At 36.3% G+C, this 15,191-nt stretch overlaps 1 protein-coding gene across 1 annotated transcript in view; it reads left to right on the top strand.

Moving 5' to 3' along the window:
• LOC144965069 (uncharacterized) overlaps positions 1–15,191 on the top strand; it is a 36,384-nt gene that overhangs the window by 224 nt on the left and 20,969 nt on the right. Inside the window, exons 2-4 of the mRNA XM_078899969.1 lie at positions 4,950–5,120; positions 5,783–5,973; positions 8,730–12,316. Coding sequence (XP_078756095.1) covers positions 4,959–5,120; positions 5,783–5,973; positions 8,730–12,316 — 3,940 coding nt within the window. The 5' untranslated portion in view covers positions 4,950–4,958. The remainder of the gene's footprint in view (positions 1–4,949; positions 5,121–5,782; positions 5,974–8,729; positions 12,317–15,191) is intronic.

Raw genomic sequence — 15,191 nt, 5'->3', positions numbered from 1 at the left:
ATTTGCAAGTCTAGTGAGGTCCTGCCAACAAGGGCCAACTTGGCGGCCAAGGGGTGTGTGTCAGTTCAGTGTGTCAATCCTATATTATTATTACTAACAGATCCCATGCCCATCTAATATCTTTATCATAGTCCAAGTGAAAGAAGGAACTTTGTTGCTTTTGCAACATAGTATTTGGTTTAGTAAAACTTATTGTTTTATATTTTTTGCAAAGTCTTACTCTTACAGGCCTGCTGTGTAACTCTTCCGTCTATATTTAGGCACTTTGATAAAATTTTCAACAAACTCAAAATATCTTGATTTGACTCAGTCAGGGGGATGGGACTTGAAAAAAACATAAAATTTGATACCTTATTTGTTTCTCTACGACTTACGGTTCAGAGTTATTTATATTTTTCTACTGAAATTTTTTGTCAATTTTACAGAGAGAATCTGTGATCTCACTGCTGCCTCGCCTCAAAACCAGCATCTCGCGGCTATCGGGAAATTTTGAGTCTTGCAGTCAACATGGCCCACTTATTGTTTTCAGTAATTTTGTGTCAATTAAAAAATAAATGGCAAGTGTTAGATATCATTTTAAAGGTCAGAATATAAGCTTTATTTTCATATAAATCATTTTCATCTATGGAAAGTTTGGAAAAAAATAAGGATAAATGAAAATGGAAAAAAATATGAGGTTTTTGTCCTAAAAAGGGGGGTTGGTGGCGGGAAAAATACAATCATGAGCGAGTGTATCAATTTTGATGAAATTTGGCAGAGATATTCTTCAAATAATTGTCTATCGATGTATGAAGTATAATTAAAATGTATCCATAATTTAAAAAGTTCTTGCAATTCAAAAATTTATAAATTTTTGTTACATAAGCTTTCTGAGAAATACAATCAGGAATTAAGAATGAAATACATCGTTAGAAAGCTTGTTTTGTGCCCTTTATAATGATACCAAAATTAGTCACATAGGTTCACAAATAACGCCATGGTGACCAACACAGTAAAGGGTCAAAAATAAAGTTCCAAAAAACGAGTTTCACCTTACAGTGAGCCTATCGGCGGCCACTGGACTGGAGTTATCAAAGTGCCTACTATATTACTATTGGAACCCGCTATTTTCACCGAGCGGTGATAATGGTGTGGAAGGGTATAATTCAGTGTACGGTGATAATAGTGTGGGAGACTATATTCACTATAACGGTGTGGCAGGCTATATTCACTGTGCGGTGATAATATTGTGGGAGACTTATTTTCACCGTACGGTAATAATATCTTGGTGGACGATTTCACCGTATGATGAAAATAGTCTGACACACTATTTTCACCGTATGGTGATAATGGTATCTTGGTAGTTAACCCATAGAGGCCCGGTGTTTACTAAAAAAAATTCCGCTGAGGCCCAGTGTAAGGGGCATAACTCTTAAGAAAAAAATACCAACACAAAGTTTAAAAATTATTAAACGAGAACCAAATGACATAAAATTATAATTTTAATTCCTTTTTATAGCCAGATAAATTTGCTTTCGAATGATATATAACATGACATGTTTTGATTTCAATAAATTGGGAAAAAAAATATTTTAAAAAAAAACTCGTTCCCCGCACCCCCATTCCCGTCATTTTCGTCAATCTCGGACTCCGATTCAGTGTTCGAATCACCTTGATCGGGTGCTAACGCCTCGTCTTGTCCATCCCCACCATCGTTTACATCTTCTTTTTCTAGTTCGATATTGCTTTCATTTCCAAAATCCTCTTCATCGTCTACACCACTCTCCATAACATCATTTTTAGCGCCACGCAACAAACTAGTGAGGTACGGGAATGCCATTTTTCTGAATTCGATTACTCACTTGCTATCAACTATATAAACGTGCGGTATAAAGGAAACGGAAATAGAACGATCGCATTACGTTTACAATGTTTCCGGTTTAGAATAAAACGAAGTGATTCGTTGCAATAACAAAGTAAACATGATCCATTTTTTCTCGGGGGCCGCGGGCGATGACGGGCGATGCGGGCCTCAACAGTCGCGGGCGACTCCAGGGGAAGCGGGCCTCTATGGGTTAACATACTTCGCGGCGTTTGTCTGCTGTGTTGAACCCATGACCTCAAGTCGGTGGTAGCGGCTCAAGATAGACATAGAGATTGAAATCACTATTTCTCGAGTTGTGACTCATACTCATACAGTAGAGCCACGCCCTCCCCGGCCAGGTGTTGTTGTTGTACCAGAAAGGTCGCAGGTTCGAGATCCCATCGCCGCCACGAAATTGTAAAGCTTCATCGGTAACTGTAACCAATTCTGAATCCGCCCTCCCGCCTGTATTATTATAGCTTTGGGAGTCCTTCCGAAAGCTCATCTTGCCAAATATTCGCTCCTAAGAAAAAATACAACCTAGTACCTTTAACTACCCCTAACAAGAAAAAAAAAACAACCCTAGGACTGCTTTGCACTGCCTTTCAATACCTCACAAATCAAAATGGCGGCCGAGAATCAAAACAATGGTCAAATTAGGAAATTTTTAACTTGATATCAAATTGAATAAATAAACGTCTGACAAAAGGTCCAAAGTGAAAAATACAAATTGAAAGTGAAAGAAATGCTATAACGAGGAGCTTTTGGGAGGCCTCCCTTGTTCTCGGCAAACTTTTTCTTTTTTTAAAAACTGGTCAGCACGCAGGAAGAAAATGATGTCGGGTCGAATTCTAATGGACTGGATGCAGAGGCACAGTTAGTATCCTGGCTTCTGATTGGCTAATACATACGGTGAAAATAGTCTGGCAGGCTATTATCACCGTACGGTGAAAATAGACTAAAACACTATTTTCACCGTACGGTGAAAATAGTCAGTCCGATTACTATTACTATTGTCGGATTTCCGACAGTACGATTTTGCTCTAAGTGCTAATATTTTTTTTTTTTAAACTGTAAAAATAAAATTCGTAACGTCGAAGAACAGTACCAATAAAAGATAAAATAAAAGACCAGAGCTGCCAACCTACCGCAAAAATTGGGGAATTGTATGCATTTTCAGCGATTTTACGCTTGTACTACGCATTTCCCCCAAGATTGTACCCATTTCCAATGTATGGATGTTGTGTTACGCTGTTATTCATATTATTACTAGCCTATTGAGAGCCCTTGGTGACCAAGTGGATATTCATATATTTTTTGACCAATTATGATCTTCATGCTGGGAGGTAGAATTCTGAGAGGATTGGATTATAGTCTTGGGAATATCATTGTTGCTGCAATTGAGCTTGTGCGGTGTGACTTTATGAAAGTATACCTTCCTCTTGCTTTCACAATGGTTAGTTTCCGTCGATTTCAGGATTGTACCGATTTTAATTTTTATGAAATCTCCCCCATTTTGAGGTCCCATTGTACACATTCTCATCAGATGAGGTTGGCAGCTCTGAAAGACTTTTATTTCGTTCCTCGAAAAAAAAAAAAGATTTTATTCTGTTTCAAATGCCGACTTAAAAAAAAAAAAAAATTCATTTGTCACATCAAAGACAAAACAAAACTTACCGTCTATCTGTTAGCTATAATATTATCATGCCACCTACACGCTCCGCTAGACGTGTATGTATTCACTGCCTGGCTTCTGTGCCACAGCCAACGAGAGTGGATCGCGAAGTTCGCGCGAGTTGTCTTCACGATCACACACACACCTAGTCAGTAAATAACGCACGCACAGAAGTGTGTCGAACCGGACCGGAAGGTTCCTCTCTATTTTGCTACCGACACACATGCATATCTCCGGTTCTTATTTCTCAGTCTCTATATTTGTTTTTGTTCCGTCCGGATGTGAGACGGAAAAAAAAATTATGCGAAATAATTATTTTTCTTCGAAATATATATTCTTCCTCGAAAGTTCTCACACGACGGCACCACCTCCTCTTCTTCTTCTTCTTCTTCTTCTTCTTCTTCTTCTTCTTCTTCTTCTTCTTCTTCTTCTTCTTCTTCTATAAGAATTAATCCAAATAAATGAAAGAATCAGCGTAAACATTTAACACAAACAGGAGCGAAGATACGCAGCTTCCTGTGTCAAGCCCGAGATACACATCATTCAAAAGGGTAGGAATTGTTCTCTTCCTTTCATTTTACTAACTCAGACCTGGGCCCTCAAGTAATTGGGATTTTTTTTTTTTTGGTACCATAAAATAAGGACCTCGTTATAAATAAAAATAAGTAGGGGAAAGTGACATGATTTGACTAGTCAATTGACGTGTCATATCTGTGTTGTGTCCATATTTTGTCCTGTTGTGTCTATTTTCGCGTGTTCAAAAATTTCAGACAATTTTTTCACCAACCATTTACAGGCCTGGTCTTAGATTAAAGTGGTAGCAAAAAAAAGTCTTTAAATTTCAAGTCAAGTTACGCTCACTGGCTCATTGAAAATAATCTAAAATGACTTAGGCTAAAATGCATGGTTCATGTCTCTACTATGTTAGTGCATCTACAGATACTTACACTATATAGTATTTGTATTCGTTTCCAGTTCAATTCTACTGGTTTTTAATTAAAAATGGCTTTTGATTGGATGCTTTTAAAAAGGCGATGCCTGTGAGTAAGTATACTTTGAAGGAAGAGGATACGGATAAGGAATTGCAAGAGGAGAGAGAGAGAGCTGTACCTTTACACTGAATAATCATTCTTCATCTACAAAAGATTTTCAGATTGATTGGGGGACTGTAACCAACAAACTGAATAAACTGTTATTGTTGTTTCCCTTGTGTTTCTAAAAAGATGCTAATCCCTTAATAGAAAATAGCTTCCGCAATGCAGAACAGAGATCTAAAACATGTCTCAATTCCCTTGTAAAGCATTATGAGCATGTTTAGTGGATATTGTGCTATATGCAAATGCTCAATGAAGAAAGAAAAAATTATGTTGTTTGTTTCATATTTTTTCTGAGTCCCAGTTCAATTTTTGTTACCTTTTCTTCTTACACTAGATCTGAATAATGGATGATTGCCCAGTAAATGATGAAAATGCCTTTGACCATGTTGGAACCAGTGCCTTGGGGAAAGGCAATGACATCCTCAGTAATTCTCAGCGTCGAAGCATCGATAAAAATCCACTGAAGCCTTTGAATGATGCCTCTCGACTATCTGGAAATATGAAGGTTAAAAGTATATTCTTGTTTCCTCATGTGTGCGTCTAAATAATTGGATATAATCTTCAGTTAACACCATACTGTATGTAGCGTTGCAATTTCTTTTTCAATCTCTTGAAGTAACTGCAATTCAACTCTCAATGAGACATACATGCAGCCTGCCAGACTATTGTATTGTACAATTTTAAAAAGAAGGCAACCCTTTTATTTTTTTTTATCAGTTGGAGCATCGTTAATCGCAAACTTTTGAACATGATGGATTATGGGCTATTTTTATCATTATCCTTGTGTTATTTTTGTTGTTGTTGTTATTATTATTATTATTATTATTATTATTATTATTATTATTATTATTATTATTATTATTATTATTATTATTATTATCATTATCATTCATCTATATTATCATCTATATTATTATTATTATTATTATCACCATTATTATTAATTGTAAAAAAATAATAATGCCCCCCTTCCGCACGTCAATGCCTTAATCACTTGGTCACCTAGTCCACATTATTATTATTGCTTATTTGTTTATATTTTTAAAATCTTCATGTCATTGCTAATTTTGTTCCATTCATTGAATGATAACAATCGATAAATTCCTTTTTTTTTTTTTTTTAATTCTTTTGTTTGATCCTTGTTCAAATTTTACACTTAATTTTCAGGAAATGACGAGTGATAAAACTCCTCAGTCATCCCCGTATGCGGTCATTCGTCACCTTGATTCCGCTGAAAGGTGGATTGAGAGAAATTGTGTCGTGATCAGAGACGACCACTTGACAACTGTGAAGAATGCAGAAAGTATTATGAAAGATCTGGTGGGAACCTTGCCTATACATGACATTGAGAATAAATGGTGAGTGTTGATGATGTTTGAACCCAATAAAAAATATTTTTTTAAAACTTGAGCTTTTATATAGTAGTGCAATATCCACTAAACTTTCTCAAAATGCTTTACAAAATGGTCCCTGGACAACAGTAACATGTTGAACGAGACATGAGGCCCATTGGGTGGTACAATTGTTTCCAATAGAGACAACATTGTTAACGGCTAGGTACTCATTTTACTACTGAGTAATTTGAGAGAATGTGAGTAAAGAGGATTTTCCAAGGACTCGACTATGCGCTGAGGGAGGCTCAAACCCAGGACCATCCGGTCAGAAAGTGTCTGTCATGCCACAAGACCACATAGCCGCACTATTTCTTTTCTATTATGTGTTTTTGAAATTAAGTAATGTTACCGTTTATTCCGCTTCATCACACGCTTTGTATACACATCCCCCCCCCCCCTTTCAAAGTGAGTGATAAATTCATTATTTATGATTAATATAGCTCTGACTCTAGTCCTTTTGTTGCAATTTTCATTCTTTACACAGTGCACACCAATGTCAACGATGCACTACTCAATTTTGATCATAGAGCACTATTTGTAAACACATTAATGAATGGTAGCTGAAGAAAAAAAAAATCATAAGTAAGAGTTCAAATTGAACTTGTTTCCAATTATGATAATGATAGAGCATTTATATAGTGCAATATGCATTAAACGTGCTCAAAGCGCTTTACAAAGGGTCCCTCTCGAACAGCAATTCGTAACATGTAGAGCGAGACAGGATGCCTGTTGCGATATTGCAATTATTTTCGACAAAGACAACCCTGTTAACAGCCAGGTACTCATTTTACACCTGAGTAAGGAGAGAGAATATGAGTAAAGAATCCTTTCCAAGGTCTCAACTATGCGTTGAGAGCGAGTGTCATACCACAAGGCCACATAGCCACACAATTGATAATTTACGTCATGAGCAAAAACAAGTATACTGATTGCGATGAGTGCTGATGGTTTTCCTCAGATTTGTGAAACTGCGATTTTGGGGTCAAAGGAGGAATTTCCTCCTTGTTACAGGGTTGAGAATTTTCTGTCTAAATGGTGGTTTATCTCCGCCCATCGCCATCACAATTCCGCCTTTTCAATATTTAAAAAATGAAAAGAAAAAAACTCACCACAACCACTACATCAACATCCCTATCAGCAGTACTATTACAACCACTGCCAAAACCACAGCACCACCACATCATCATCCCTACCGTCACTACTACTAAAACCACCATCATATCACCATCCCTACTACAACTACAACAACCACCACACCATCATCATCCTACCACCCCAACTACTACAACCGGTTGCACATTATAATCTCTTCCACCACTTCTACAACCACCACCACATCTTCATCCCTATCACAACTACTACAACCGCAACCACACCATCATTCCTAAGACCACTACTACTACAACCACCATCACATCATCATCACTACCACCTCTACTGCAACTACCTACACATCATCATCCCTACCACCACTACTACTACAAACACCACATCATCATCCCTACCACCACGACTACTTACAAACACCAAATCATCTGGGTGGGGTTCCTGACCTCCCATGTGGGCAGGGAGGTACTTACTGTGACTTCTATCCCCCTTGCAACTTCCAACTTGCTCTCTGTCTTTGTCTTGGAATGAGATTACTTGTATTTGTCCTGGTCCAGGCCTGGATACCCTAGCTGGGAGGGAAACAGTCAAATGTATAGTTAGAGATTTGGGATATGATATTTCTTTTCCTTGTAAAATGATTTGTAAACATTTGAGTGTATCCCTATTAGTGGGGACCTGTCTTGTGTCTGGATGAGACATTTAGGTGATCTCAAATTAAGTACTATGATATTGTGCTCTTGGAATCTACATCTGTTCCCTATTTGAATCAATTCCCCTTTGTCTTACTTTTTCTTGGGTGATTTAATTGTAATTCTAGAACTTTTTACTATCCCATTTTCTTCCTTTTTACTGGTGCTGATATGACCTTAATGTGTTGCAAACGCCGTAAAATCCTGAAAAATTTCCTCCTTTTTTGTGACCAGTCATTCTCACCCCTGTTTTTTTAAAATTACGTTTCCCCCCCCCATCAATGTGTTGGCAATGAGAGAGTTGATGTTTGGTGAAGCATACAGGTGCAGTTTTTTACTCCAGTTTTATACAGCGTGAAATGGATAATAGGAATTACTTGCTCCCCTTTGGATAGGAGGCTGGTCTATTGCAAAGTACTACAGACCTAACAGGCTTCGATACCCAGTCAATACGGGCTGGAAAATATCTCAACTTCACCGGGGATCAATATCAGTGCTTGATTTTATCCTGACCCTTGGAGCCTTTAGCTCATAGTGAAACAGACTAATATTAATTTTGAAAGATGATTTTTTTATCCTTGTAAATCATCTCTGCTTTTTTTTATTGCTAGTTTTGTTTTGTTTTTGGGTGTAATCTGTAAACTTTTAGGTGATCTCAAACTAAGTATACTGATTTTGGAATCTACATCTGTTCCTTATTTGAACCAATCCCCTTTATCTTTCTTTTTATTGGGTACCTTCACTTGTAATTCTATGGTTTTTTTCACTATCCCATTTTTCCCACATATGCAGATCTTTAATGACTTGACAGAAGACTAGAATTTTCAATCTTGAATCCTTACAGTTTATATTTGAGAAGAAAAAGCAATTCTTTTCATGGAATTATTCAATTTTTAAAAGTTAAATTTTTGTTTCATTCAGGATTCCAGAGGCCGTGGAAGATACTGGCTCTGCTCTGCCTGATACAAACGCCATCTCCACCGTGTCTGATATGGATGAACTTTCTGAGCTTTTGGGCACTCTGGATATTAAATCAACAGCTTCAAGTCACACTGCTGATGGAACGGCAAATCTTGCTTCAGGGGATGGTTATGCTGCTCTTTCTTTTGAAGCTGAAATGGGTCAAATGTCATCTGATGCAGTGATGAGTCATAGGATCTCACATGTTAAAGAGCTCGACGTGGTGGCGGAAGGTGATGATGATGATGAAATACAGTTTGGCAAACAGATTGTAGTTTCTTCTGAAGCTCAGAATCACCCAGTTGTAGTCGAGTCAATCGAAGACTTTCCTGACTGGCTGTCAAATAAACAAGATGAGGAACAAACTCAATTACCCTGCAATGAAAATGATGAAGATGTCGAGGATGAGGAAATTTCATTCCCAAGTAAATCTGCTGCATCAATTCCAAACTCTAAAGATGAAATCATTGTTGGTAATTCTGAATGTAAAGATGGGAATGTGGAAGAGCAGTCTGAGGTCAATAATGCAGCTCAGTCTCTAGATGAATGTGTAATTCAAGACTCGATTTCAAGAACTGCTTTTGTGGGTGATGATTCAAATGACCCATTTAAAACTCAAAGCAAGGTAGCTAACTCTCCACCTATAAAGGCCAAAGGCGGAGACAAGATGGAGCACAATGCAAGTTTTGAAAATGAAAATCCTTTTGCTACTAAATCCAAAGTTATGGATTATCCTCTCTGTGTTGATGGTGGTAGAGATGTAGACACAATAAAGATGGATGAAGTGACATCAGCCAGCAGTGTGGATGCAGATGAACCACTTGCGACTCAGAATGAAATTAAGAATTATCCATCAAAGGAGCTGACCGAAGAAACGTCTAAATTTGTAATAGATTTGAAAAGCGAAGATCATTGTGTCTCTAAAAATGCATTTATTAACTCACCAGTTAGGGGCACTGAAGAAGAAATGCTTTTAACAAAAAATAAAAGTATCAGTATGAATTCTTCAGAGAAAGATGAAGAGAACAAAATGGCTGAGGTTGAGTTTGATTTGGTGGACCCGTTTGTGACCAAGACCAAAATTGTAAATTCTCCAATGTCAAACAGTTTGCAAGATCCAATGGAAAAGGCTGCTGAATTAAATACAGGGTGTCTTTTTCCTACTCCAAGTGAAATTGTTGATACCCCAATTGTGTTGAACGAAAGTCAGACAAAGTGTGTTGAAGATGATGTGAAGCGTAGTCCATTGTCTAAGGAGATTACAATTGTTGAGAATTGCACTGTGACAAAGGAAAATTTCGATTCGGATAACCCTTTTGCAGCATCAAATAAAGTTGCTAATTCCCCAACAAGGCATGGAAATGAAATGGAAATTGGTGACCCATTTTTGACAAATAATAAGATTATGAATTCCCCAGCTAACAACGAAGATTTGGCCATTGGGAGTTCATTTGCAAATCAATGTAAAGTTACAAACTCCCAAGAGGAAAAAGGAGAGGATCTGATGAAAAAAGATGAAAATAATATGCAAGAAAATGATCCTTTCACAGCCAAAAGTAAAGTGATGAACTCTCCAGTGAAGGAGAGTATTGAAGGTAAAAAGTCATTTGCAGAATACAAAGACGAAGAGGAGCAATTTTCCACTCCAAGTAAGGTTGTTAATTCAACGAAAAATGGGGGTGAATATCTTGCAACTGAGGATACAGATTTTGGGGATAAATCTTTAGAAAATAAAGATCCTTTTTCCACTAAAAGTAAGATTGTCAACTCCCCCGTAATGACTGAAGATAAAGATCCATTTTCCACTGAAAGTAAGATTGTCAACTCCCCAGTAATGACTGAAGATAAAGATCCATTTTCCACTAAAAGTAAGATTGTCAACTCCCCAGTAATGACTGAAGATAAAGATCCATTTTCCACTAAAAGTAAGATTGTCAACTCCCCAGTAATGACTGAAGATAAAGATCCATTTTCTACTAAAAGTCAGATTGTCAACTCCCCAATAATGAATGAAGATAAAGATCCAAGTATGAATACTGAGATTGTGGAGTGTAGAGACGAATGTCTAGAAAGTGAAGATCCATTTACAACAAAACACAAGATGATGAACTCTCCAGTAAGGAATGAGACTGAAGCAATGAAAATAATTGATGCTACAGATTGTGAGAGTAGATTCCAAGAAAGTGAAGATCTGTTCTCAACTAGATGTAAAATTATTGATTCCCCAAGTAAGAATAGAAGAGAAGATTTAAAGGCAGTGCAGGAAACTGCAGGTTGTAAGGACGGATTCCAAGAAAGTGAAGATCCATTCTCAACTAGAAGTAAAATTGTCAATTCCCCAGAGAGGTATGATAGCAAAGATCCAAAGACAGTGGACCAAGAAAATGAGGACCCATTCTCAACTAGAAGTAAAATTGTCAATTCTCCAAAGAGGGATGAGATCGAAGATTCTAAGACAGCGCCTGAAGCAATAAATGGTAATGATGAATGTGAAGAAAGTGAAGATCCATTCTCAACTAGAAGTAAAATTGTCAACTCGCCATTGAAGAATAAAAATGAATTACCATTCATTAAAGATGCAGATGATTCAAGCAAGAGCATTGAAACTGATGACCCATTCTCAACCTCAAGTAAGACTGTAAACTCTCCATTTAAAAATTCCATTGGAGATGATGGGGTGCATGAGACTGTTGATGATAATATACAGACTACCTCAGAAGTGTTGGTTGAAGACAATCCTTTCCAGACAGAGAACAAAGTTGCCAATTCTCCAGTGAGTGACTCAAAAGAGAATGAGGTGCAATTTAACTCAGCAATTAATGAAACTGGAAACAAAGCTCAACCGGATGAATTGGAATCCTCAGATGAAGACGACGATGACTTCAAATCTTTTGAAAATTCACCTGTCAAAGTTCCAGAGGAAGAAAATTTGTTTAATATCAAGAGCCCTCTGGTTGATTCCCCAAGGAGCCAGTCTGTAGTATCTGACTTGTTTCAGGCAAAGGATAAGATAGTCACTTCCTGTAATGACACAGGACCTGTGGAAAATGATGCTACAATTGAAAACTCTCTTCAACCATCAAAGGACACAAGTAAAGCTTCATTGAATATTGATGATCTTGTCACAGCAATGAAACTTGACAACTTGAGCAAAGAACAAAAAACGGCTGATGATTCCGTCCAAAATGTGGAGACCAACGCTCTTGTTGATGAGAACACTTTTAAAGAATGTGAGGCAACTGATCTGAGCAATGGTTTGCTTGAGAGTAATGGTGAAACAGAGATGAATATTGACACTGTTGTCCATGATAATTCGAGGGTAACGGTAGAGAATCCGAAAACATCTTCCAAAGGAGTTGAGTCTGGTTGTATTGATGACTTTGTATTTGTCAAACCCATGCCTGTACAGCAGAGAGAAGAGCAAGCCTCATTGGTTAGCCAAGCATCTGGAGCTCAAATTCAAGTTGACAGACAGTCCTGTGTTGAGACGTCGTCCCAGCCAGATACAGATGAATTTGATGATTGCATGTTTATCGATGCTACTGAAGGTAGGCTACCGTTTATTGCTTCATTTTTTGTCAATAATACCAGATCTGCCTACCTAAAAATCGAAAAATTCATAATTTTTAGGAGACGAAAATTGTAGTTGCTTTAGTTAACTTTAAAAATCAACAATTTACCCTCATAGGGATTAAATAACACTTTGAATTGATTAAAATTATGTAGTCTGGCATCAACTTTCATTTTCAATAAGTTTTAATGACATAGAGATGCTTTTGAACTTCTTTTGTTATATTAGGCGGGTCTGTAATGCACTGCTGATGGTTTTCCTTGGATCCTTGAAAGTTCACGATTTTGGAGTCAGAGGAGGAATTTCCCCCCAGTTAAATGTACTGGCAATGAGAGGGTTTAATGTGTGGTGGAACATATATCGGTGCAGTTTCCCCATTCTCCAGAAGTTATCTAAAGTATCAATGATAGTCTTATTGTCTCAATTGCTCTAAAAGTGGGGGCTAGTGTAGTAAAAATGGAGTTTAAGGCAATCGTTCAAAATTTTCCTCCTTTTTTTTCACTTTTTGTCACCTTCAGCAATGATAGTGATAGATACATATACATTTGTATAATAGTCTTTTCCATAAAATCCGTAATAATGGTATTGCACTTGCTGGATTCCAGCACGTTCTCGGGAGAAGCCAAAAGGCATGCTAGAATCTGAGTGTGGCAAAGTGCTGTGAGCATGTTTAGTGAATATTGCACTATATTATAAAAGCTCAAGTTTTTGAAGGTTGAATGCTTTTTGTCTCCGCTAATCCTGACTGGAAGTATGGAGACCTTTTCTCTCAATTTTCTAGATTTTGCGTGAAGTATTAGCATTTTAATTGATTTTGTTAGGTGAAGAGGGATTTTGAGTCTGGAATATTCCATGTAAAGTATTTTGCTTTTTTTTTTTTTTTTTTTTTTTTAAGCATTCCGCTTATTTTCATTCAATACCTTTTAGTCTACAGCTTCTAGTAGCTTAGCACCTTCTTTCATTAGTGCCTAACGGAAAATGTGATTTTTTTTTTTTTTTCTATTGTCAGCGGATGAAAAGAAAAAATAATAAATAAACTTGCACTTTTTAAATGTGATCCTCTGTATTCTTTATTCATCTTCTCCTCCTCCTCCCATTTCTTCTTCTTTTAACTGTCACCCTTTCTAGGTTTTATTGTTATTATTATTATATTTTTATTTATATAATTATAATATAATTAGGGCAGGGAGGTACATGCTGTGTCTTCTATCCCCCCATACCTGTTTGGAATGAGATTACTTAGTTCTGTCCTGACCCTGGCTGAGGTTCCTTGGTTGGTAGGGAAACAGTCGAATGTATAGTTATAGTTTGGGAGAATATATTTTTTTCCTTGTATATCATCTCTCTGTTATGCATTGTATTATGTTTAGTTTACATATTATATTATATGATTTGTAAACATTTGAGTGTATTCCTCTTAGCTGGGACCTGTGCTTGTGTCTGGATGAGACTTTTAGGTGATCTCAAACTAAGTACTTTGACGGTGTGCTCTTGGAATCTACATCTGTTCCCTATTTAAACCCATTCCCCTTTGTCTCACCTTTTCTTTTGTGCCTTAATTGTAATTCTAGAACATTTTACTATCCCATTTTCTTCCTTTTTACTGGCGCTGATATGACCTTAATGTGTTGCAAGCGCAGTAAAACCCTTAAAAACAAACAAACAACAATAATATAATTATTATATATATTATTATTATTATTATTATTATTGTTATTATTATTATTATCATTACATTATTACTGTTCCTTATATAAACTAACGCACCAGGTCAAACTTCTTATTACCGATAATAATTGTAGAATCTTAACAGTAAAAAAAAACAAAATAATTTTTTAAAAGGCTACAGAAACCCTAAATATTTTTCCAATAGTTAAAATCAGTAGTGCATTTTTATGTCTCAGTATTACCATACCCGCCAACCCTTCTGCTTTTGGCGGAATCATTCCTATTTTCACTCTTCTTTTTCCACTATTCTGCCATTGTCTCTAAAATTCCGATTTTCAAAAATTAATGATTATGATGGTAAGACACAGGCGTTTATCGCTTTCAGTTTAGTTCGCCAGGTAAATCTAGCCAGTCTAGTGATGATGAGTCATAGCTTTACACTGAGAGAGGGAGACAATTTTTTCGCCGTTTTGATCGATTTTTTCTGAATTTCAAACTAATGTAGTAATGCCGTTATTAAGTGTAGCAAAAATATTTTTATACTACCGAACACTTTATTAACGGAGTTTTTATTGATTATTTAATCATAATTATGATGGTGTTAAAAAGCAAGAGGGATAACTCATGAAATTGATACATAAATTTAAGTGAATTAAAATTTTTAAGAGAACATTTTAACATGTTCAACACTTAAGATTTTAAAACAAAAGTAATGGAAATGATGTTGAATATCTGTAGAATGTAGAGATATAAATTTTATACCAGTAGATTAAGGCATTTTTGAGATATCAGGTCACCTGTACGTAAAAGTCAGGATTTTGAGTAAGGTAAAATTGAAATCCAATCACAGCATTGTATTAATATAAATTTTTTAATAAACCAGTAACATAGTCAAATGTGATTCACTTATATTTATCCCAGAATCAACGAATTATAAGAATTCCATTAAAAATTGTTATATAAGGACATTCATTTAAAGACCATCAAAACCACTAAGAAAATCTTAAAGAGTTCTTATAATTTTCATAACCTTATTTTTGAGATATCCATGCCCATTACTTTTTTTTATGTACTTGACTTGCACCTCTTTTAATTTGTGTGCCATATAGACTGCATATAGCACATCACTGGTGAAAGATAAGGATCATATTCACCTCATTAAGTATTGTTTCTTGTTCAGAGTT

The sequence above is a fragment of the Berghia stephanieae genome, chromosome 2 (assembly GCF_034508935.2).
Source record: "Berghia stephanieae isolate SIO BIC M18660-M18661 chromosome 2, UCSD_Bste_1.3, whole genome shotgun sequence".
Taxonomy (NCBI): domain Eukaryota; kingdom Metazoa; phylum Mollusca; class Gastropoda; order Nudibranchia; family Aeolidiidae; genus Berghia; species Berghia stephanieae.
The sequence above is the reverse complement of the archived record's forward strand: the minus strand, read 5'-3'. Positions and strand labels throughout refer to the sequence as shown.